We start from the raw sequence: 26808 nt of genomic DNA, 5'->3' as shown, positions 1-26808 counted from the left end.
GTGTGGAGCCACCCTTTAATTACCATTGCTCCCAGGTCCACTCTGACCCGGAGTGGTAGTACCTGTTAGGGTCCCAACTATGGGTTAAATAGAAACTGACGTGAAAACAACAAATATACTCTATTAAAAAATATTTTTCTTCAAAATCTTTGGATTCGGCATTAAATAACCTGAAATGGGTTGATATGCCGTAAAACAAAAACAACCAACCAGACTGTGAGCCATTAAACATGTAGCATATTAAAGAGCTGTATGATGTAGGTAAAAGCTGGTTTCTACCAAAGCTCATATGCAAGATTCTTTCCCCTGTACTGGAACTTTGAAATCTAGTAGGTAATCTCCTTGTCTTCTTACATCCTCTTTATCACGGAAGAGACCTTTGAAATCCTCTTTATCACGGAAGAGACCTTGGGAATCTGTTATCTTCATGGCAAGTCGTCAACTGTGGTCTCCAACCCCTTCAAAACCTTTACAAAGACACTTGTCTAGCTGTATCAACTGTTTGCTCTCCTCTCTTTATTAGGCACACGTCTAATACTAAACGCACATTCCATGAACAAAGTTTCTTTTCTAGAACTGTCTGCTTGTGGAACTTTTTAACCACAGGCTGCTTTCCAGCTGACTACAACAAATTCTTGTTGATCCGTCCTTTTAAATAATGAAATTCTGCCCATCATTATGGTGTTGTCTTGCCACTCCTGACACTCATTAACCCTTACCCTCAAATGGGCTTCAGGCCTTGATAAGTGGTGACTCACTTGTGTGAAAATAAAGACTACCCTAATTTAGATACAATAAAATTTCTCTTTAATTATCAGTTGACACAGCTAGAATGTTTCATCTTCAGTTGGTGATGAAAAAAAATATACATCAAGATCAAAAATTAACGATAAATGTTATGTGGATAGATTCCAATCTAGAAAGCAGCAATCTTCCCCTTTTATCCAAAACATGGAATGTGAGGACAAAAGGGAAAGAGTTAAGAGGAACAGTCTACTTTCTACTCTGTCCTATAGCTTCTTTCCTCAAACCATGGCACTTTGGAATTTCCTCCTTGTTTCTCTGACTGAACCAACATGCAGAAATTTAAATGTAATATAAACAAATGTCTTGTTAGACAACCCCTACCCCCACTTCAGGTAATCTTTAAAAAATCTGACTCCCAATCAGTGTCAATTGGTGTTTGAGGTGAATACAGGTTTGTAAAAAGCATTTACAAACCTGTAACGGTTCGAATGTTCCTTCATAGTAGTTGTGTAGTTTTTGACTTAAGCTGGACACACGCATACACAAACAACTGACCTTTATATAATAGATGCTATTTATATTTTATTTACAAAATTTATGTTTATGGAAAAGCATTACCTTAATACTAAGTTGAAAATAATTTCCTTTATCAGTGATGCTCCCATGTATGTGTATGTGGTTGTATGTTAAGTGTATTTATCCTTGTGTGATTGTAGTTTCCCATTAAAAGCAATGCATTCAAATTCTAGGAATTTATCTCAAGTGTTTTCATTTTTTATGCAATCAAGATCGGTTTTACTATGAACAGTGACCTTACAATGCCAACACTGATGACCATTCACAACATTGACTCTAAAGTTTGCACACAAATTATCGCAATTTTCTTAGCTTTTTTAACCACTTACAATTTTTTATATATAAATTTTATATGAATTTTATGAAACAACTTTGCACTGTGGCAATTTTTCTTCCAAATCCTTAATCTTAGCATTAAAATCACATTGCTCAAAGTCATCTTTTGTGCCGACTTAAAGAACAAAGAATCTTATTTTGTATCTAATGACTACAAACCAATGTTAATGTAGATCTGATATATTCGATTCAAATTGTAATGTGATATGCTATCTTAAAATCCCTTTAAAATACTTTCATAAAATAGACATTTAATAAATATTCATGTTTAATATCTATTAAGAGTTGTTTGAATTTTCATAAAGTGCATCCACTTCCTCTTTTCATAAAACTAAATATTGCCCATATTATCTACCCTTACACCTGTTTCGTAATGATCAATTATTTTATGCTTACAAATGGATTAAAAAAAATAAACATAGTTATTATTATATTCAGTTTAAGATTAGTTTTCTATGCATGTGTTGGTCAACTTTAAGAAATGTTTTTAATTTTTAATTCTTTATATTGTTAGGATACTTTATTTCTGATGTGGTGAAAAGTTTGTATGAGATGTATTGAACTGCTTTATATTCCTTATCCAGTTTGACATCATGGAAGTGGGTTGAGCCGAAACAATCTACAGGAGTAAACCTTTATGCTTGAGATGACTTACAGCATGAAAATAAACTTAGATCTTAGGAAGATCTGAATTCTAGAATAATTCCACTAATCATAGAAGCGACACGGTTCATGTAATAGAATTTTAAAAATTTACCTTGCAGATATACCCAATGAATCAAGTGCAAGAGATTCAAACCATTGCACTTAGAGACAATTTGATTGGAATTGTGTGTATGTCTGCCATCCGCTAGAAAAACAAAAGGATAAAACTGAAAATAAATGTGTGTGTGTGTAGGAGGGAGAGTAATCATTTCCCAACTTGAGATTCTATTGAAAGTGTATAAATTCGGATGAATTGGTATTAAAGACTAGCTAGATTCTGCTAATAGCGTTTGTGTCCCCCGATATTTTTTTTTTTTTTTTTTTTTTTTTTCCCGGTTATTTATGAAATGTGACTAAATGAAAGATGCTAACATCCATCCCCAAGTTAAAGTGGTGTTATGGAGCCAGTAAGATATGAACTGGGCACACCCAGGTCATTAGTCTGCATCATTATATCTCCTCCTCCTTCTCCTCCCTGCGTTTCTGTTAAATTTAACCTTACAAAATTCATTATGGAGTTTAAGAATCACATGTGGAATATTTGCAATGATCACACTCACATGTTCCTGACTCTTGTCCTCCTAGGAGATGTAGCTCACACATTGTCATGTGGACTGGCTTTTTTTTTTCTTTTTTTTTTTTTCCTCTCGTTGGGGAGAAAGTGAATCATTCAGCAAGATGTTTTATCTTTATAAAGACATTCTTAAGTGATTAATTAGAATTTATAGGCATTACAACATTTCACGTTTTGAATTGATTTTTTTTCTGTGATAAAACAAAGTTGTTTGTTTTTTTTTTGTTTTTTTTTAATGGTAGATCAAATAGTCGCTCCACTGATATTCATGAAATTTGATTTTTCTTTTATATAAATAAAACCATTTAATTAACTTACGTAATTGGAATATATTTTCAATTCATCATGGGTACATACACTATACAGATTTTTTTTTTAAATGTAGGAGCATTCTGGACAAGAACTGAAACCTTTTGACTCTTCCAAAAATCATTCATACTGATTTTTAGAGGAAAAGGGGGGAAAACTTTTCCTTGGAAATTTCTTAAAATTCTTTCCACAACACATATCCTATATTTTTAGATGGGAAAACGGTTCATCTATATTGGTATAAATAGGATATTTTATTTAAGTCTTGAACCAATAAATGTTCGCTCTTTTTGTACTAAAACACAATCTGTTTGGTCGCACACTAATTGATGGAATTATGTCTAAACAGTTGTGACTTGGATACTTTGACTATGGTTTTGTTATGATTTTTAAAATTTTAGTGAACCTTTATGTCAGTTTTATAGATTATTAATATGACCGTCACAATGTTAAACTTATTTTATACTTATATTTATTGTTTGCAACTTCAATTATTAAGTACTCACAGGAAGAACCTGATATTGCTCAGGATTGAATGAGGATCAAAATATACTTTTTCATTATGCCCTTAACACCATATTAATTCTGTTGTTTTTATTGTCCCCTTCTTCCGTTGCTTCTCCTAATATAGTTGTAACAATCTGAAATGTTGCAAAACTTTCTGCATTAGTATCTTATACATATTAAAATTTCATTAACATCAAAAATGCATATCCAAAGTTTGGAGTTTTATCCCCACGGGTCACTTATACGTGGGAGCACATAAATATTAAGAACTACTTCCATTGTCGGCCTCTGAGAATCTTATACATGTGATATAAATTTAAGCAAAATAGGATATAGTTGAAGTTTTAGGGGGTTATTCTCTCGTAATAGGGTTTTATGTAGATTCTCTAAACTTTATAAATAAGGAACGCACATACATTGAGTTTTATATAGTGTACAAAAAATATTTTCTTTGACACATAAATATTTAAAAAAAAAAAAAAAAATGTCTCATGACAAAAGAATATGTGCTACACTACCTTCCTGAAAGAGGGTGTAATGCCTGGGAGGGTGGTCGCAAGAGAAAACAGATACTGCACTGTCCTCTTGACTTGATTGAAATAGGATAGTAAACTTAATTGAGCATTAAAAGATACAGATACAAAATCTCCATTTAGTGATTTTTTTTCTTTTCTTTTTTATATATATATTAGTGATAAGTTGATTCCAATACAATTACTGATTCTGATTCTTATAAATCTCTAAATATTTAATAGTTATTTTTCTTTTACCATACTGTAAAAATATACATAAAATGTGCAGATATTTTCTCAAGCATAAAAATACAGTTATGGGGAATGAGTTACAGGTTTTAATTTTATTATTAGTTTAAAATTAATAAATGTTTATTTTATCACAATCAGCAGTGGAAGAATTTGTTTTAAATAAAATCAAATAAAAATAACGACAAAGGAATTGTTTTGGCCATTGGAAAACTGGCACAAATTTTTCTCCAAAAAGTTTCTATTTTTTTTTTTTTTTTTTTTTTTTTTATTATTCCGATTAATCATCCCAGGGAGTTGAGCCATGAGATATCTGTTCGCATTACATTTAAACTTTTGCCTGTGTGAATGTCTGTGTATATGTATAAATATATGGGATGATTCTGATTCTCTGAAAATCTAAAGCTTTAGCTAGTTTTTTTTTTCTTTTTTTTTTTCCACGATAAAACCGATGTAATATGGGAATATCTTTTTGCGAGTTGCAAAGAACACATAGTGGGATGTATTTTAGTTTTACTGGTTGTTTAAAATCAAATTTTTATCATTAGTACCAGCAATGGAAATTTAAAAACCAATATAAAAGAATTGTTTTTGGTATTGAAAAATGGGCATAAATTTTTCAGATTCCAATACTTAAGAATGTTCTGATTAATCGTCCCAACATTGTAATATTTACTTTAAGCAGGTTGAATCAGTTTTTCTCGAAGAAGGAAGTTACATGGGAATATAAAGTTCAGAAGTAGTCGCCAATCGCATGTATATCCCTGTCAGAGGAAACATTAGATTTTAGCAGTTCTTGCAGTGAGGGGTCAAAATACTATGGTATTCACAAATGATCACCCATCTGGTGCTAATCAGCCTCGATGTTGCTTAACTTTGGTGATTTAATGAAAAATAATGTATCAATGTGATTATGCTGCGTAGCTGTGACAGAATACTGTATAGAAACCATGTTATCTTAATGTATCAGAGTAAAACAAAACCAATTTAGAAATCTAGTGGGGACGATGATCTCTTTTTTTTTTTCCTACCGCCTCTTTCGCACACGAGATGTTGCTAGTCTTTCTTTCTACTGAACTATGTTCATGATTGTATATTATTCCACAGATCAGATGTTCTAAGATGGTTACTTCCTAATTAACTACAACATGATTGTCTTCAAGTCTTAATGTAAGCAAATATTTTTCCCCATCCCAAACAAGGCATGTTGCCACTTGAACGTGAGGAGCTGCTAATTGGGATCGTGTCTGCAGGGGTCTATGCGGGGAGTTGAGCTGTCTGTTCGCATTACATTTAAACTTTTGCATGTTAGTACAGTCATGGGAAATGAGAAACGGTGGGTGATTCCAAAGTCTAACAGTTCATGTGATTCTATTAGAGTAGGTTTTCAGGTATCTAGAAACCAAGTGAAGAGGTGGAATTTTGCTGCTTGTCGAGTTAGTTGGGAATATGTACATCGAGGGGGCACAAGTGTTAGAAGTTCATTGTTGATCTGACCTCTTGGATAATCAATATCCTCTGTAAGTGATCAAGGCTACATGTCTTATATCTTTCCTTGATAGAGTACAAAACCGACTTTGTAATCTAGTCGGAAATGATCTCTTTCACACACAAGTCTCTCTTTTTACTGTATTGTGATGTTTATGGATAGGTGATTGACAGTGCTCCAATCACTGATCCCCTCTCCCTCAGAAAAACAATCAAAGCAAGAACTCGCCTAGCTACAATCACAGCAATGAAATTTTCCTTTTTCTTTGTACCAAAAACCAACATAATTTCCTAGAACATTTCATCTAAAAAAAAAATGAGGCTGCTTCCCAACCAACTACAACGTGGTCATCAAGTTTAATATAAACAAATAGTTGCAGAGTCATTCTCATGATTATCATTGATTTCAGTTCTCTTCTGGTGTTTGTCAAAATGAACAGCTCTTTAACAGTTATTCTCAAGTAGCTCTTGGGATTTACCCATTAGTGAAGAAAAAAGGATTTTCGTCTAGAATTTCCCTATTAAAAAAAAAAAAAAAAGAAAAAACTTTTCATCAGCAGGTGTATATGCCACATGCTGAAACGAAAATATCACATTCCAAAAATGCATAAATTGATCGAGTAATTGGATTATTTTTTTAATAAGAAAATAAAAAGATAACCCAACAGTAATTCAAAACTTACAAGATTAGTTGTGATGTCTACAAATTCCATTAAAAATGATTTTTATTTAAAAAAAAAAAAAAAAAAACTACTTAATTTTCGTGATTTTTGGAGTTTAATATTTTCGTTTCGTCACAGTCGTACATCATGCAGATTTTTTTTTTTATATATAGGGGGAATTAATTCTATATCAGAACCGAAAAAAAAATAAAAACTTGAAGTTGGACATGCATTTGTTTACTTTTAGAAAGCGGCTATATTATCTATTTAACAAAAACAAATCATTGTTTCTCAGGCAATCCCATCTCTTTGTACATTTTGCATTTTCTTTAAAGCTATGAGAGAAAACAGAAATAACCTAAATAGAATTTAATGAGTAAATAACAAAATGTTACAAACTGCGTTTTATCTTTAACTACTTTCCGAAACGATGAATAAATAAAAATGAAAACTTTATAGATGAATTTTCTCCTTCTCTTCTGCACATCGTTGTCCACCTACCATTCTCACCACCCTCACCCCCGTTTGTGTTGCAAAAAATGTTTCTGCTTTGTGTCATAATTTGAAATATTTTCAGTGCTACGAACAGGAAATGTAACTTTTGCCCCTGTTTTATGCTCCTCACAAGGGCAAAGTTTGACACAAGGTCAATTTTTGCTCTGGGAAATAGATAGGCACTTTAAATAAGTTGAGCAACTATGTTTCTATTTTTTTTTTTTTTTTAAAGAACTAATGTATGCATTTTACAACTTAAAAGTTCAACAAAAATGTTAATACCTTGTTAGAAATAAAATTTTAGAAAGTGGGTGGGGGGGTCAAGAAAATAATTTTTCTTGACGACATTTCATATGACAAATTAAAATTTGTATAGAATCCAATATAATACAAAATTTATTTTTGTAAAGGTTCATTTATTTAAAATCCATGTCTTCACCAGACATGGAATCGGTGTTTTAATTTTCTTGTAGACACCCTGCCATGAGAGGGGAAAATCCCATGTCTTTTTTTTTTTTTTTTTTTTTTTTTAATCTGGGGGAAAAATAACATTAGTTCAGGGAGGATGGAAACTTAGTAGACAAGCAAATAGAAAAAAAAAATATATAATAGGTTTCATAGAATCTGATCAAATTGATGATGAATTCTTTAAAATTATGTGATATGGTATTAGACATGCATGAAATGATTTCTCAAATTAGTGTCAAAAGAATGTTATTTATTGGAATCTGATTTTTTTTTTTTTTTTTTTCTCTTACTAGGTCATTACTTAACAAGGTTCACTCAAGAATAAGGGTTAATGAGTGAGACGTGATTGGTAATGGTGGAACTTGGGTAGGGTTTGATTATTTAAGCTCAACATGAACTTATTCATGCTGGATTTAAAAATGACCATGTTATAGATTGCTGGGAGGCAGTACTGCAGTATTGCGTTCCACAGATGGGAAGAAAAAAAAAACTTTACTCATGGAACAAGTAATTTTTTTTTTTTTTTTTTTTTTTTTTTTTTAATCATCATCCAGATGAGTATTTGTTGCAAATGTTTTGCAAGGAGGCCCATGGATTGCAGCAGCTCAGTCGAGCACCTGCCATGAAAATAATAATACTTGCAAAATCTGAGGAAGTAGGAAGGTAACAAAAATAAGCAAAACTGTTCAAAAAAAAAATAGAGAGAATTTAGGTCTCTTAAATTTCAAAAAGAAAAAAAAACTTCAACATAAAAACCAGTTTCTTAAATCTTAATTCTGGTAGTGTTTGCAAACAATTCTTAAACCATGTCGGTATTCAATCAACCCCCTCACATGGAAGCAAGAACAAAATTTTTCATGTCAAGCATTAAGGGAGAAGTCTGTTGGCCAAAAGAAAAGTTTCTTGTGCATGTGATGTATGAATGTGAAACCTGGCCAGTGAGTGTTGAGATCATGCATTTGCATGGAGATATGGTAGATGTGTATTGTAAGTTTTAAAGACTGGCTTATATCTGATAACCTCAGAGGGAGATTAACTCTGGACAGTATGGGGAGATGTGTGCAGAAAAGCAGACTTTTTTATTTTGGTTACATTGCAAAAATGGATAAGAAATTGTGGGTTAGTAAATGGTAAAACAGTTGATGCAGCAGGGAAATATCAAAGCAAAGATAGGAAGTGGATAGGATGGTTTTGAGATGAGGGATAAAGACCTGGTCAGAGATAGGTTAGTTTAGCAGTCAATTTCTAAAAGCTGTCCAACACATGACTGCATGTAAAATGGACGTTAAACCAAACATGATCATTCTGATTTTTTGAACTTGATGATAAATTTAACAAAAATCCAAATTAAATCTAAAACCTTTATCTTGAGTCTTTTAATTTTGGTGTAATTTGCGAATGGTTAAATTCTTAAACAATGATACTTTTTTTTTTTACATTGCTCCAGACAAAGAATGAAGCCACTCTATGTAAGGAGCTAAAACAGAATGGACAAGTCTGAAGAACACATGCCATAATCATATTTTAGAATATTTAGCCATCCTTTTCGCATGGAAGAAAAACCTGATCATTTTCGATATGGCAATAGTCTATCACCTTGTGATATTCAGGGATTTTGACAAAATTTGCCAAAAACTTCAAAACTTTCCAGTACAAAACTAAGTGATGAATTCTTTCTCTATTTACTTAAGATTCCAAAGAAAATGTCACCCGAGATTTTATATGCTTGTTAAGTTGATGTGCCTCTGGATATTTTGTGCCAATTTCTCGAACTGGTCTAATTCTTCTGCAAACAAATATGAGTTGGTATATTGAATAGAAATGTAAAATACTTTAAAAAAAATAAATAAATAAATAAATAATTTAAAAAAAAAAAAAAAAAAACTATCTAGGTTTAAGTGCACTCATAGAAATACCCCTTCCTTATAAAAAGTAAAATTAAAAACTTAAATTTCATGCCCTTATTTCACAAAAATTTGTATCCAAATAACATAAGCAATCATTAAGTATACGAAAAGATTTCCGGTTTCATTTTACTTCAATTAATTCTCAGAAATCAAGGGACCTCTTCCTCTGGCTAAGTACTCGATCTCTCTATTCAAATAAATATTCTATTAAAGTTCTTTACTCCTCAAATGTTGAGTAAAGAAATTAACATTAATTTTTCTCTTGCTAATTGACCATTCAACTAGGTTTATCTTTCTGATAGGTCTCTTGATCTTGCAGGACAAGAATTCATCTAGTCTGCTGGAATATCCAGCTTGGTGCTGTTACTTGAGGTAACACCACAATAAAGTGCACCATTCCTTGTACGAGTCCATGTATAGCAGTGTTGAGCAATCTTATTTAGGTTTTGAATACTCAGGTTTTCCTCTCTGCACCAAAATACCGTAGGTTTGCAACAATAGATGCCACATAAAAATCTATTATGTCGAGACTCTTAGCCACTACAGTCTGTAACTTTACAACTTCATTACAGACATATTTAGGCTTCATAAAAAAATTGTACATTACATCCAAGAAGCGACATCATCACTACCAACATTATTTATAAAGGAAGTAGTTCCAATTTTTCCCCCTATTCCATATGTCCTCTTACGACCCCATTCTTCACTGGGTGAATTTATACTTTTTCCTACTTTCTTGTGTCTGTGCCGCAATTAACTGGCAACTGATTTCATACACATTGCATACTCTTATGACTTTCCAACTACAAAAATAATGAAGTCTCCCTTGACATCTTCCCTTTTGATTGGCTGACCTATAAACATTCCTACATTTGCCATTAACGCATTTTTAAAAGAAAAAAACTCTGCATTGATGTGTGTGCCATTACATTGATAGGCCGCATAAACTTCCGCATACATATGATTGTTTATACATATACAGGTGCGTTTTTTTGCTATTTTTAATACTTGTGTGTGTGTGCACCATTAAACTAAAAGTTGTGCACGTATGTATGTATGTACATGTATGTGTCTAAACACCTACATGTACATACATAAGTGTGTCTGTGTGTAAAACTACTAAGCCCTGTAAACTTGGGTACGCGTTTGTTGGTGTTTATGCACATACATGTGCATGTGCACTTTTTTTTTGCTTGTGTGTGTTGGCTGTGCACACAAATGGAAATAACACGATTTTTGGTAAAACTTGCCAAGAATACTGTTTTACGGTTGTTGTAAAAATGGAACGGAAATTTAAATTTAGTTCCATTTTAAATTTGGTACACTTTGACATTACGTCCAATTCCTCGTTCACATTTGACATGTCAATTTTTGTAGGTTTTCGGTTATGCTGACAATGTTGGTGTCTATTCCGATTTTATTTTCATGAAAAAAACAAATCTTTCGTTTTTTTTTTTTTTTTTTTTTTATATATATAAAAAGTACGATGGTTGAATGTTATTTCGATTACTTTTTGTTGGGGGGGGGGGCACAATATAAAAATATAAAGATCAAAACAGAATAAAATTTAAATTTCTGTTCCATTTTTTACAACAACCATCAAACAGAGCATCTTCTGCAAGTTTTACCTGATTTTTTTTTTTTTTTTATAATTACAAATTTAAATCCTTGTGAATTTATTCAAACAGTCCTTTACCTCCCTAAGTCAATCCCCCACCACCAAGAATATATATATATATATATATAATAAAATGATTATCCCTATATATAAATTCAAGATATCTTTTTTGTTGATTAAATTGTTAGGTGAAATTATAGAATAGTTATGAAACACCCGCCAGTCTGGTACCATAAGTGCATAAGTACCAGTAAAGTGATATTTAATATCGTATTCAGCTAGATCCATAACAAGCGGCAATTGAATGAATGGTTTATTTTATTGTTGCTACACTGTAATCATGCGATTAAAATTGTTTACTTGGAGAATGAAGTATCCTTATGTTCTGATTTTTTTTATTTTCTTTTGTTCTAACTGGAAATGGGGCATCCTACTGGATGCCAGGCATTCATCGATAAGACATTCCAACTGAGAGATCTTAAGATTATAACTGTCCTTTTAAGTGTAATTGTTTGTATCTCTTGCACTTGGTTCACTGGGTATATTCACCAGGTAGTTTCTGAAATCCTCTTTCATAAGTCCAATTGCTCTTATAATTACTGGAATGATAAAGGTCTTCCTAAAATTCCAGTTTCTTTTGTCGTACATAAGACCTTGATATTTTGTTAGGTAGCAAACTTAAACTATTGCGGGATCTGTTTAATTATAATTGGTGTTGTAAATTTTTTATTTACAAAAATAAAAAATAAAAAGTTTTGGTAGGTGAGTATGAGGATCGAACCTGAACCCTTGAAGCAAAGTTGGAAATTAAAGTGTAAAAAAAAACGCGCTACGTTAACAATTTGGCCACCGCGACATACAACAGACACGTTTGAATTTATTTAACTATTAAAAACAGGTGCCCGCAATAAAAGTTAACTCTCCTGCTTCGATTTGATCTAATTAAGAAGGTCAAATAGAAGTCACGCAGTTAACTTTTGCTACAAGGCAGCATTTGGGTTTGTTTACCCAAATTTGACTTTTTTTTTTTTTTTTCCCCCAACAGATGTTGGGGAGGGGGAAACCAGCTCCGAATTGTCCAGATTGAATAGCAATTGTCTGATATACAACATTGATCAAAGCTGATTGCTTCTGGACGTTTCCCGGGTGCGATGCCAGGAACAATGTTGGCTTTGAATTAGTTTCGCTTTTTATACGAAAAATTTGAACGAACACAAGACGGGATGAAATGGTAATAATTTTGTAAAAATCGAATTAAATAAATCTATACGCTACACGTGTTCTCAAATCCTAGATATTATCTACAGCCTATATAAACACTTCTAAGCGATCGTAACCCCCCTCCCCTCCAGGAGCGTGTGCGAGAAAAGCCTTTGTGAGACATACACGAAATGGTCACACACATTTTGCCTTTTATATATATAGATTTTATATAAACTTCTTTTCAGTTAACAAAAAAAAAAAAAGCATTAAGAAATTTCCATGCAGGGGTCGAACCTACAGACCACAAAAAAAAAATGTAAATTTTCAAGTCTTATACAATTCTTTGCAGTTAATGAAAAGAAAAATTAAAATTTATGTGCAGAGTTTGAACCTACAGACCATGACATGCAAAAAAAAAAAAAAAAAAAAAAAAAAAACTATCAACTTACCCACAGAATTTTCACGGTCTGTTCTACCATTGTTGCTAAGTGACTTGGAAAAAATGGCTTTATCAATGATAAAATAAAGGTTTTGATTATCTGTAATTATCAGGGTTATTCTGAGACAAAACTTAACTAAGGTCATTCCCAGACTTATACACTAAAGTTCTGTAAATTTTACAGCAAATCTGTTCTGTCGTTTCGGAGTCTATAAAGAACGAACTCCCACACACGGTGGCCCTGTCGGTGGAGCATTAGAATACACCGACTGCCCCCCCCCCTGCACAGGGTAAAAGTCCCTCAATGGGGGTCCTGGATATGACCTTAAACTATATCCAGTGGTGAGGCCCCAGCTTGTGGGCTTTGGGGAGTGTGGAGCCACCCTTTAATTACCATTGCTCCCAGGTCCACTATGACCCGGAGTGGTAGTACCTGTTAGGGTCCCAACTATGGATTAAATAGAAACCGACATGAAAACAACAAATATATTCTATTAAAAAAATTTTTCTTCAAAATCTTTGGATTCGGCATTAAATAACCCGAAAAGGGTTGATATGCTGTAAAACAAACAAACAACCAACCCACACACGGTTGCATTTATATAATTTGTGTGTATATATATATATATATATAATGAGGTATCTTAAGTTGAGTTATGCAACTAGATGTTTATATACATGTAAATTTCTGCATGTTAGTACGGTTGGAGAAGGGAGTTCCAAAGGCAAGCGGCCAAGTAAAAAAGCTATTAGAGTAGAAAGTTTGCCATCCACCCATAATTCTACAAAGCAACAGAACACTTAGTTCAATAGGGAAATGTATTTTAGAGTGCAATTTAAAATTATTAGAGAGCCAAGTGTGCTTACATAATTAAAGAACTGGTATTATGTTCATAAAAATATCATTTTTCCTGTTTTTGTATTTTTTAAGCATATTTTGATACTTCCCACCCCTCCTCGTTTCTTTACACATTTCATTGCATTATTATTATTATTATTATTATTATTATTATTTAAAAAAAAAAAAAACTCTGTGAAATCATTTAAGCTTCATTTGTTGGGTAAGAGTGCAGGCAAGACACTGCTGCATTATGAGGTATCTTTGTACATTATACATGGTTAGGTCGACTTTGTAGCCCCATCTAGACATATCGGTTTTTTATTGACCCCCCCCCCCCCATATTTTACATGACAATTGAGTATTTTCCACTCCACCCCACAGTGTTTCTGGGTGAAGAGAGAAGGCTTCAGAAGGGGTAGAAGGGTTATTATCTAGCTTTCTGGTTCATCGTTGTAGTCTGGTTTACTGAATAATTTAGCATAGGAACTGAAAAATTCCATTTTTGTGATGTCTCTTTTTGCACCAGAAGTAACCGCAGGAATTGGGTGGGGGGTCATTTAAGTTGGGTTTATGCTTTTGTTTCAAATGTCATTTTTGTTTCACCTTGAAATAGTTTTGTTGATTCTTAGCAAAAATTATTACTCCCCCCCCCCACACACACACATACATACATATTTGATGTCTTGTGTGCATATTTTCTTATTTATTTCTCTCTCTCTCTATCTCTCTCTGTATGTGTGTGTGTGTGTGTGTATATATATATATATATATATATATATATATATATATGTGTGTGTGTGTGTAAATCTTGCACACTTGCACAAATCTTCAACAAAAACATGGTATATATGACCCTTTCACCCCTCACTTCCTTTTTGTTTCTTTTTTTACCTTTCCAGTTTTTTCTATTCTTTCTTTTTTACTGATCACCATAATTTTTTTTACTATTTTAATTCTGGTTTCGATTTCAATTCTAGTTGATGGCACTCAAATCAAATTTTTTTTTTTTTTTTAATCATGTCATGACTATATTGGGTACAATATAGTACGAAATAATCAATAGAGAATTGATTATATAATAAATACAAAATTTGCATTATTTAAACGTAACTTATGACCAGGCAATGCTAGGTGCCCCTGTTAGTATGTATATATAGGTTCAAGTCTTCAGATTTCTTTTCATTGTAGGAAATAAAAAGTTGAATTTACAAAACCTTGAAAGATGTGCCAATCCTTTTCAAAATTTAAACACAAAAAACAATATAGATTTCTCAAGCCAGTCGGCTATCTAAAATTCTAAGAATAGGACTTTTACCTACCCACTCCTTAGCCTGGTTGAAATGTTTGTTTTTTTTTTTTCCAAGAAAAAATAGTGCCAGTTAATTCTTAAATGAACAAATAATTTTTACATTCATTTTTTTTTTTTTTTTTTTTTTTTTTTTTTTTTTTTTTGTGGACTGTTATTCTTATCTTCATAGTTGTTCCATCCAACTCCTCTAACCTTAAAATGATTTCATCTCAAAGGATTCCAAAATATACAGATATAGTGTCAGAAATTGTTGATAATGGTTGTAGTTAGGCGAGTGCGTTTTGTGAAAGTTTGTATCTTTTTTCAATTTCTAAGCTTATTTGATAATCTTATTGAAAACCAAGCCCTATACTTATAGGGCTTGGTTTTCAATGCAAAATTTTCAAAACATTTCAAAATAAGTTTTTCTCCAGATAAAATTTTGAAATCCAATAGTAGTATTTTTTTTGTATGAGGGCATATTACAATAATGTTGTGTGGTCTGTGTCCACACCTAACATACTTTCTTTTTTATTTTTCTATGTAAATTGCTTAAGACAAGGCAAGAAAAAAAATATTACTTCAAGGTCAAAAACTAGCCAATGAAAAAAAAATATTACTTCAAGGTCAAAAACAAGCCAATGGGAAGTGTTGGATGGATAGATTCCGACATAATAGTGGTACTTCCCTTTTGTCAGAAACATTGCTTTTTTTTTTTTCCTTTTTTTTTTTTCCTTTGAAGATTGAAATGCTGGGTATGGGGCAGCCAAACCAGCTGCCAACATTCCCCCGCTTTTTATTGAAACCGAGAGCTCTTTTTAGTATCCTCGCTGTTCCCTTAAGTGCAATTGTCTGGATCTCTTTTGCACTTGGTTCACCAGGAATATTAGTTAGGTAGGACTTCAGGTTCTTTTTCATAAGCCCTGTGGCACCTATAACAACTGGTATGATTGATATCTCCCTAAGATTCCAGTTTATTTTCATACACACGAGATCTTGATACTTGGTTTGTTTCTTTCTTTCACCTCTGTTCAGACCGCCATCATTAGGAGCACTTACTTCAATCAAGGTTGGAACTCTTTCTGACTTATTCCATATAACTATGCCAGGTTTCACAGCAGCATTTTCAAGGTAGGTGGCTGTAGGGATTACATGGTCGTAATGTATGGTATATAAGTCATTTCCAGCTGTTCGTTCAGGTTGATGTTCCCAGGACTTACTGCTACACTGGATGTTTAATTTTTTACAGATGGTCCAGTGGAAGTACTTGCAGACTCTATCATGTCTCGCCGTCCCCTAGAAGAACTTTGCAACTTGATATCAGATGACCAACACTTTCCAATACTGTATGGCAGAACCTGCATTTATTATCATTACTGATCCCTGCTATCTTCTTGAATGCATTGGTTATCAATTCCTGGTCTTGAGCAGCCATTATGACCCTTTCCTGATCGTGGTGGGGGGCTCCCCTTTTGAGCCAGTCCAAGGAACCTTTATCTATGTATTCCTGAGAGTTCCCTAAAAAATACTTTGCACACTGATGTTGGTCCCATTCTTTAAGGTTCATCTGTTGAAAGGTCTTTGTATATTTCTGCCGGCTCTTTCTTGCTATTTCTGTGGCACACTTGTTTGGTGTTTCGTCCTCATCTGAGAGACAGCCCTGACCAAAATGCTTGGCCAGCTGGGTGACTGATGTTGTTCTGCTGGCTCTTGTCTCTTGATGTTCGTATACTATTGAGAGGGTGTCATTCTGGGAGCTTCTCAGATATTGACCGGTGCTCACAATAGTTGTCCTATGTTGATGATTGATCTCTGAGAGTCCCAGACCTCCTTCTCCCGTGGGCAAATACAGCCTTGGTAGACACTGATTTCTATATATTATTTTATGAAGCGTTAGTAGCTTTCGTGTCTTTACATCTAGCCGGTTGATGTATTTTTGTGGCCAATCAATGACACCAAAGCTGTATGTTATTACTGGCATAGCAAGCTGGTTTATGGCAGTAATTTTATTTTTATTGGTGAACTGGGTTTTGCATATTTTCCTCACCCGGCGGGCATATTCTTTGCTAATCTTCTCCACATCTTGATATGCTGTATGTTCTCGTTTTCCTCAATGTCAAGGTACTTATAAGGCTCATGCTCTTCTAGATCCCTGATGTTGATGTTTTCATTAAGCTGCATATTTGTGTGTGTAACGAAACCTACATTTTCTAGTAAGATTTTGCAAGTAATCCAATGACCCCAATTATTCAATTTTTTTTTTTTGGGGGGGGGGGGTAATATTTAAAAGAAATTAATATTTTTAATTTAAATTTGAAATAAATTTCTATACTATGTCATGTTTTTGCATAAGGACCACTAACAGCACTAACACCTCGGTTTCCATTAAATCAGCGAAGTTAAGTGACATTCATTTAGCCTTGTCAGTACTAACTGGTGACCATTTGGGAATATCAGGTGCTGTATATATAAAGGCATTTTGCTTATCCTAGCATTTTTTTGTAGTCATTTCAGATCAGGTGTGGTTGTAGATTGTATAATTACAACAACCCTTACAGCGTTATCGATTGCTTTTTGAGACTAAACGAAGGCCAGGATCATTTTCATTTCAGGCTATCAAATAACTTAATTCTCATAACTATTCACAAATGTATTTGATTTTTTTTAATATTAGCAGGCCGCCTGGCTTTGCTTGGTCATAAAATGTCTAAATATATTTTAATTTATGCAGATTTCATTATTATAGGGCCAATTATTATATTGTACCCAATCTATGGTAGTGATTTCAAGTTTTAACAAAAACAAGTGACTTTGGTACTGTCAGCTAAAATTGAAACCAAAGCATTAGCTCCCCAATATTCGTTACGATCTTAGATAAGGCCACATGCATATCAGAACTTTATAAATTAACTGACTTAACATATATAAATGTGTATTCGCACATGTGTAAAGGATACACATTAGTTTGACTTGCACCTGCCAAGTTCCAATTGTTCACTTTTAACCTCTTAGCAGTTTTTTCTGGTTAAAAACAAAATCTAATTCGTTACACAAGTCCAAATAGTTCATATATCAAGTTTCAAGTCTGTAGACCAAAAATTGATAGTTGTTTGCTAGAATGTTTCACACGTGTACATTTTTATGTTTAGATTTTCTCGTGTTTGTGAAACTGCGTGCTACTTAGCTCGGCAGTGATTGCCAACCTGTTGTTGCTGTGGTTTTCTCTTGCATCTTCTCTCCTGGCTATGATGTCATCTTTTACATTATCAACTGCCCAGGGAGACTTGCATGGCTTCATAAGTATTAAAAAAACATAACACGAAGCGCAAACTCTGACACATTCTGCAAATATCAGTTGCACTCTGTGTGTGACCCCCATCAACCCTCTGGATGTTGAAGTCTACATCTATGTTTACTTTCAAGGCCATGTTTATCAGTTACTGCCAGCTCCTCTCCATCTGCTTTGAGTCACACAATCTGCATTCATCTGTGTTCAAACCCAAGACCGTTTGCAAACTGTCCCCAACTGTTGCGAAACTCCTCACCACACGTACAACTCTAAACATGTTGACCTCCATTGTTCGATCCTTTTGTTCTCATAAATGCCACACCTTCCTTAACAATCATATTTTAGTTCCTTTTGCGTGCGTTTCGTGTACAACTTCCTGTTTTACTACTAAAATTATTCCCCCCTCCTCATTTTTTTAACACTTCATGATACATAAGGATGGAGTAGGGAATGTCCATAACATAACCTACATACAAAAATCTCAATTTCTTTTTTGCATAATTCAGTAAAACAATGTAAATTTTATAATGGTTTAAAAAAAAAAAAAAAAATCTCTCTCTCTCTCTCTCTTTCTCTCTCTCTCTCTCTCTCTCTCTCTCTCTCTCTCTCTCTCTCTCTCTCTCTCCCCCCCCCAAAAAAAAATATGCAACTTACAAATTTTGCAATATTCTGCTTCCTGTATTTCTTCATTTTGACTGCTTCTCACTTATTTCTCAGTTTAGAATTTTTTTTTTTTTTTTTAATGCAGTTTATTCAATTGTTGGGATTATTTGCAAGAAGTTTTATTCATGGTCTTAATAATAAAAAAAAAAAAAAAAGCAATTTTATTTACAAATGTGTTTTGTTATATGCAAATTTTTATTTATAATGTTTATAAAATATTTTTCAAATATTAATTCATCATTGAATTTAATATTTAATAAAATATTCAAAAGATTGAGCAGATTCAGTATTTAATTTATGTATTTCTGTTGTATTAAATGCTAGCTTTAATTTTTTTTTTTTTTTTTTGTCTCGTCCATAAATGTTTATTTATCTACCGAGTTGATTGCAAAAATAGATTACCTAATTGTACTCATTTTTAGTTCGTGGGAGGGGAATCTATCACCATACTTTCCCTTAAACAGGTCCGTTGGACTTTTATTAAGTACAATACTTAATAGTTATTTTTTTATTTTTTTATTTTTTTTTTTTGGAGAGTAGAAAACGCATTGTGGATGCGTTATCGGCAGCTCCTGTTACTCTCGCTTCTTCTTATTTGTCCCTCAGTCCTCATTTTTAAATGAGTGATTTTTCTGACAAAGGGAGAAGAAAAAGCTGTTTTCTAGGTTGGCAGTATTTTTGCGCGAACAGTTGGCAGAGTTGGTGGAAATTTTCTGTTTCTATGTCTATCCTTGTAGCCATGTCACTAGTAAGGGTGCTGGAGGTAAACGTTTTGTCTGGGCTGACGTTATCCGCCTGATAGTCAGGGACCCGAACCTTGGATTAACCACTAAGGAGGCTGTCCTATCAGCAGGTGCAAAGTACTGGGGCTGCTGTATTGCCATTTGGTGAATGGAATCTGGACCATGCAGTAGCTTCTGGTGGGGCCTCTCGATGCCATACTAGTGGGTAATTGTTACGGCTTTACCTTATCATGTGGTACAAAAAAAAAAAAAAAATTCTTCGTTTCTTTTTCTCTCTTAGTTTCCCCTCTCTGTCCTGCTCTAAGTAAATCTGTCGACCTAGTCCACAAATTCCAAAATTTCATCATGACAAGTTTCAAGAAAAAATACACGATTAAACCCGGTTCTCCAACTTCCAACGTAGACCCCTACTACCATGTCTCCTTCTCCAACATCAGGGGTCTACGTTCTAACCTTCCAGAGGTTGAAACCCAATTACAGGAGACTAAACCAGACCTTTTATTTTTAAGTGAAACTGGCATTGGACAGGCTATTTCCCTTGATGAGTTTGCAATTACAGGATACTCTAACTTAACTTCTAAATCTGACCCCCAAGATCGCCATGGGCATGGAATATGTGCCTATATTAAAGATAGCTTTCCATGTGGGAGGGACATCTCCAGGGAAGATCCTAACTTACCTTATATGTGCTTCCGGGTTGCTTTAGCTCACACTACTGCATTTATATTTACTCTCTATCGCCCCCACAACAGCGGAGTTACTATCTTTCAAAGCATATCTGAGAAAATTGACCAAGTCCTTTCTACTTATCCTTCAGCTAACATTCACGTATGTGGAGACTTCAATGTTCACAACGTCGAATGGTTGACCCACTCAAACAAGACCGATGATGAGGGGAGGTTCTGTCATGATTTCTCCATTGCCTATGACCTCACTCAGATTGTTCAGGAACCTACCCGTGTGCCCGATAATGACGGCCAGTATGCGAGCCTACTAGACCTTTTTCTCACAACTTGCCCTGAACTATGTTCAGTTTCTGTTCTGTCGCCTCTTGGATCTTCCGACCACTCTGTTGTATCAATTAAGATAAAAATGAAATGTAATAAGTCCCCAGACGTACCTCTTCATCGTACAGTATATCGATACACTAAGGCTGACTGGGATAGCTTCCGTACATTTATATCTGATCTACCTCTGCATTCCATGTTTAAAAAGGATGTGTCCTCTATAGTATTAGACCTAACTGAATGGTTAATTGTAGGTATTGACCATTTCATACCCTCTAAAAAATTTCAGCAAAAACCTAACAGCCAGCCATGGTTCTCTCCAGAATGTGCTGCTGCCATTGCGCACAGAAATCACTTTTTCCACTGCTTCAAACGTAATAGATGTATGGAAACTAAAGCCGTTTTCAGGACTGCCAGCAACCATTGTAAGAAAGTAATAAGGAACGCAAGAGAGTTGTATGCTCAATCTGTTAAGTCCAAAGTAGCTGAGCAGCGGCTTGGTTCCCACCAGTTTTGGCAAATAGCAAACAGAATCCTGAACAGAAGCGTGTGCTCCATCCCAACTATTATCAATGGATCTGAGGTAATCTCGTCAGCATCAGACAAAGCCAAACTCTTTGTCAAGAACTTTGCAGCTAATTCTACCCTTTGCGACCAAGACCGCCAACCCCCAATATTTCCTCTTGTATCAGAAAACACGCTATGTGATATACGTATATCTGTACGTGATGTTGCCAAGCTAATCAAAAACCTTGATTCCAGTAAAGCAACTGGCCCTGATGGTATTCCAATTATAGTACTCAAAAAACTTCAACCTGAACTAGCGCCCATACTTACAAAACTGTTTAAACGTTGTCTTAAGGAGAATAGTTTCCCATCTCCCTGGAAAATCTCATCAGTATGCCCTGTATTTAAGAATTCAGGTGATCGCTCATCCCCCTCTCAGTACAGGCCAATAAGTCTCCTGTGCGTCATGAGTAAGTTGCTAGAATCTGTATTAAATACAGAAGTAATCAAACATCTCAACAAAAATAACCTTCTTAGTGACACTCAATATGGTTTCCGTTCTGCTAGATCTACAGCAGATGTCCTTACAGTTATATCGCATAGGATTAGCAAATCTCTCGACGGTGGCAATCTTTCTAGGGCAATTGCTCTTGACATATCTAAAGCCTTTGATAGGGTATGGCATAAAGGTTTACTTCATAAGATCGCTAGCTATGGTATAGCTGGAAAAGTCTTCTCAATTATTAAATCATTTCTTTCTGATAGATTCATAAGAGTAGTAGTTGAGGGGCAAAAATCAGAAGCTCACAATATTAATGCCGGTGTCCCTCAGGGATCCATCCTGGGCCCAACTCTTTTCCTGATCTACATTAATGATCTTCCAAATCATATCCTTACATCATTTGTAGACATTTATGCTGACGACACTACCATTTATGGTACCACATCTAAGACAGTAAACGAGCAAGTTCTCTCCAATTCTCTCTCCTCTGATCTTGAGCACGTAGTACAATGGGGAAAGGAGTGGCTGGTTACTTTTAATGCATCTAAAACCAAGCTTCTCTCTTTACATCATCAACATTCTAATCCACATTTGTCATCAATTGAAATGAATGGCTCTCGTCTTCAGGAGGCCTCAAGTTTTGACAAGCTTCTGGGCTTGACCATTACTCCTGATCTTAAATGGAACACGTATATCAAATCTGTTACCAAGGCCGCTGGAAAAATGGTGGGATCTTTCTATCGATCCAGTAGATATCTCACTGCTGATGCTATTCTCTATCTATATAAGAGCCAGGTACGTCCAAGGATGGAATACTGTTGCCACATCTGGGCAGGAGCTGCTAGAAAGAACTTGTCCTGCCTTGATAGAGTTCAAAATAGACTTCGTAGCCTCGTAGGAGATGTCCTTTTCTCCTCCTTGCAACCTCTATCTCACAGAAGAGATGTTGCGAGTTTGTCTCTGATGTATCGTTATTTTCATGGAAAGTGTTCAACTGAGCTTCAATCTATGGTCCCCCCTCGCCAAACTTTCACAAGAAACACTCGTCTAGCTGTAAACACTATCAATAATTTCCCCCACTCTTTATCTGTGCCTAAACCTAAACGTAGATTCCATGAACAAAGCTTCTTTCTTAGAACTGCACGCCTGTGGAATTGTCTTCCGTTTTCCTGCTTTCCGGCTGACTACAATATGGTTTTGTTCAAGTCTAAAGTAAATAAGTTCTTGATGAGCCGTTCCATATAAGTTATTAAATTTACCAAATTTTCATTACTAATGATTACTATATTGACCAACTTCTACTGTACACTCTTTAACCCTTATCCTTGAGTGGCCTCTGGGCCTTGATAATGTGGTGATGCCTTTGTAAAAAAAAAAAAAAAAAAAAAAAAAGAATGATTAAATCTGGATAGCCTAAGGAGAAAACAAAACACATTGATAGTATGACCATGTTAAGTTCTTGCGTTGTTAGATGTGGATTAGTTGATGGTTCAGTTTTTAAAGGCCAAGGAATACAAAGGAGGAAGCAATAAGTATAGACTTTAGGGATAAAGAGCTATTGAACTGTATTTAAAAAAATTTTTTGTTAAATTAACATTATAAATCTAAGTGTTAAAACAGGAAGTCAAAAATACCCCTCTTTCCTACCAGTCTTATGAAAGAACCATAGTTTATTCAGTTAAAATACCAAGTGTAAAGTTTGCTTTACAAGTTTTGCCATATGTTTTAAAATAAAGTTCTCCCATTTATCAGGATCTTGGGGCAACCTTCCAGCTTCTAAGAGCAGCACACCACTATCACTCTTAACTAATCAGTCCATTTCTTTGGTGATGATCATCATTTTCTTGATTTTTTTATTTTTTTTTATTTATATATATATATATATATATATATATATATATATAAAATCTTTGCTTTATAATTAAAGATGGAGTTTCTGGGAAAACATGTTCAAACCATATTTTTATTTTCTTCTCTTTTCCAAATTTTTTTATTTTTATTTTTTTTTTTATTTTTTTTTTTTTTTTTTTTTGTGGATCTTTTAATTTTTGATAACTGTATTTCTATCTTACAAAATTATTATAGCAATAGTTTCTAAAACTTTTTTTTTTTTTTTTTTTAATTATTTTTTAATGGAAATTACTCCAGAAAAGATAAGTCACTTTATATGGGGAGCTAAAAAAAAAAAAAAAATTTTTTTTTTTTTTTTTTTTTTTTTTTTTTTTTTTTTTTTTTAATCTTAAAGCTAAAAAATTAAGTGTTAAATAGATGGATTCTGACTCAGAAAACAGTAATTCTTTCCACCTTTGTTCGAAAAATCGCTCGTAGAATGTGAAGACTAAAGAACAAAATAAAGTGAGAATTACAAGGCTATTTAAAGCAAATCCAAGGTTCACTTTCTATTCTCCTGCTCTGTTAGTTTAGCTTATATTTTACTTGCACGTACAGCTCGAGGAACTGTCCATCAAACCTAACCTTGTGCTTAAAGACTCGCATTACAAATCCAGCTTATCATTCTCATCATTTCTATCCATACATGTGGTCAACCCTCACTGATCAGGTTTCCCAATTCATACACTATCACAACACTATAAACTGATAAACGCCTGATAAACTCCTCCGTTGGTTGACAATGGTAATGCTCTGTTGATAAGTTTCTAAACTTCAGAAGTCTGAAAGTGTCCTTTTGCTTTATATCTGTTTATCAAATACAAAAGTACCATTGCCTGTTTTTTTGTTAATGTCTGATGAGAATCGTAGAACCACAGGATTCTTTGGAAAATGGTCTTCTTGCTCTTGCTCTGTACAATCTATAATCACTAAATCATGTATGTAAACAATTGGGCGCTAAACAAAACACTGTTGGAGGTTGAAATGTTTGCCTTAATGCCAGATGAGTTCTGTTCAAAATTACTTTTAATAGAAATCATGGAAGTTAATATGGAGAAAAACTTACAAATTTCAATGCCTTTTTATAAAAAAAAAAAAAAAAAAAATTGTTTTAATGCGGTGATATGGAATAAATCGAAGATCAAATGTAATTCCATATCAAGTCATTTCGTACAATCATTATCATATTCTGTTGAACATCTGTTTTACATACTGGCATGTGTTGGGTTGCTTTTTAAAATTGTCTTCCAGACTAACCTATCTCTGATTAGTTCTTTATCTGGACAGCTTCAATAGTTTTTATCATAAGAATGTACTTTATTTAATCTACTAAGGTGTGTATGTGCGTGCGTGCTTAAAATGAAAAGGAAGAAAAAAATGCTTGACAATTTGTCTTTTTCTATTTTTTTTTATTTTTATTTTTTAGTTGTTTTCAATCTCCTTTTAATCCAAACCATCTACATCTACGAACACAACTTTTATCTGCTTTTAACATGCCTATACCATCGGCATGTTCTTCACGCATCTCCCAGTACTATTCAGATTTAATCCTCCTCTGAGGTCATCAGATCTAAGCCTATATTCAAGACTCTCATTACAAATCCGTCTTATTCTCATATCATTTCTATCTATATAACACGTAGTCAACCTTCACTGATTAGGTTTCCCAATCCATACACAATCACATTATCATTATCTGCCCGATAAACTCTTCCATTAGTTGACAATGGTAACATTCTGTTGATAACAGAATTTCCACAAACGTACTTCATCCTCTCCTAAGTTTTGCAACTTTCATCAGCACCTGTTCCACCCTGTGCTGAAAATGGTATCACCAAAGTAAGAAAACTTCTGGACAACTTAAATAGATTTTATCATAAGAACGTACTTTCTCCATATCTGAGTTCTCAACAGTCTCCATTGTCTTGTGCACACACAAACTGCATGAATTAGTGTTTTTTTTTATCATCATTTTTTGAAAAGAAATATGCATACGTTTCTACATTTTTTAGATGAGGATTGCTAATTCTTATTTGGACTACTGTTCTCATCTTGAATGTTATTCTTACATTTTCCCGATGTAATTTCTGAACCTCTTCAGGTGTATCTTGAGTGATTCCCAAGTTCGACAAGATATACCTAAAGTTTGGAGGTTACATCACTCGAAACATTTAGAATAAAATTTAAGAATACTAATTCAAAAAAATATATATTTCTCTTAATCTGTTTGTCCGTCTTTTTCGCATTTTCTCAGAAACTACTGGGCTGATCTGGCTGAAATTTTATATAGAGCTTTGCTATAAGGTGCAGCAAGTATTATGATGTCCGTTTGATGCACAGTTAGGGATTGATATTTAATACAAAAATGAGTATAGATTGAACAGTCACTTTGACATAAGGCACTTATTAAGTCAATGAGCTATAACTCTTTCCCGTTTTTACAGGGCGAAAAGTTTAGTATCCTCCCCTCTTGTTTCTAATTTTCTATTAAAATAATTTAAATGTTTGTATTTTAACTCTTTTCTTCCTTTTCAGATTTTTTTGATAATACTTCGGCGGAAGAATTAGCAGGTTTTTGTACTTCCCACAGTCGTCCTGAACGGTCAAGAAATGCAGAGGTGAGCACCATTTTCAGAGTTTCTCACAAAACCTTTTCACAAATACAAAAGCATAAAGTGATGATACTTAATAACATGTCGCCTAGCAGCCATACAACTGGGAGGGGGGGGGTCTGAACTACAACTTCTATGAAATAATTTTGTATGGTTTGACTTATTAAAACTACTGTTCTCAGTTGGATTGTTTTGTCACTTTAGTTCATTCATAAATTAGGTTGTAAGCTTTTTTTTTTTAATTGTGGAGTATTATATTTTGGTTTCCAGAGAAATTCAGGTCAGGTCAAAGAGAATATGCACCATATCAAGGCCCACCTCTCAACAGCTTTTTATGCATATCGGACCTCCCCCACCCAGCTGATGTGAGACTCTATTATCTGAATTGCAAATAAAAATAAAAAAAACTGTTCAAATCAATGAAAACTGGAAGTTTAATAATGTAGTTGTTTCTGTTTCAGTTAAAAGCTAGTATTTCACATGTTTAAAGTTTAACATATGCATTGAGAATAAGAATGAAATCAATTAAATGATGAAATATAAATGAAATAAAATGTGAAATAAAAATACAAATGAAATATAAATGAAATAAAATGTGAAATAAAAATACAAATGAAATATAAATGTGAAATAAAATGTGAAATAGAAATACGTATGAAATGTGAAATAGA

At 33.7% G+C, this 26808-nt stretch overlaps 1 protein-coding gene across 3 annotated transcripts in view; it reads left to right on the top strand.

Annotated features, from left to right (window-relative positions):
- LOC145247432 (uncharacterized) overlaps window positions 1–26808 on the top strand; it is a 209505-nt gene that overhangs the window by 155678 nt on the left and 27019 nt on the right. For all 3 annotated transcript variants that reach the window (XM_080109194.1, XM_080109193.1, XM_080109195.1), the window contains one exon: window positions 26061–26143. In XM_080109194.1, coding sequence (XP_079965320.1) covers window positions 26061–26143 — 83 coding nt within the window. The remainder of the gene's footprint in view (window positions 1–26060; window positions 26144–26808) is intronic.

This window comes from Euprymna scolopes, chromosome 25 (genome assembly GCF_053919585.1).
Source record: "Euprymna scolopes isolate OS-2025 chromosome 25, ASM5391958v1, whole genome shotgun sequence".
NCBI lineage: Eukaryota > Metazoa > Mollusca > Cephalopoda > Sepiida > Sepiolidae > Euprymna > Euprymna scolopes.
The sequence above is the reverse complement of the archived record's forward strand: the minus strand, read 5'-3'. Positions and strand labels throughout refer to the sequence as shown.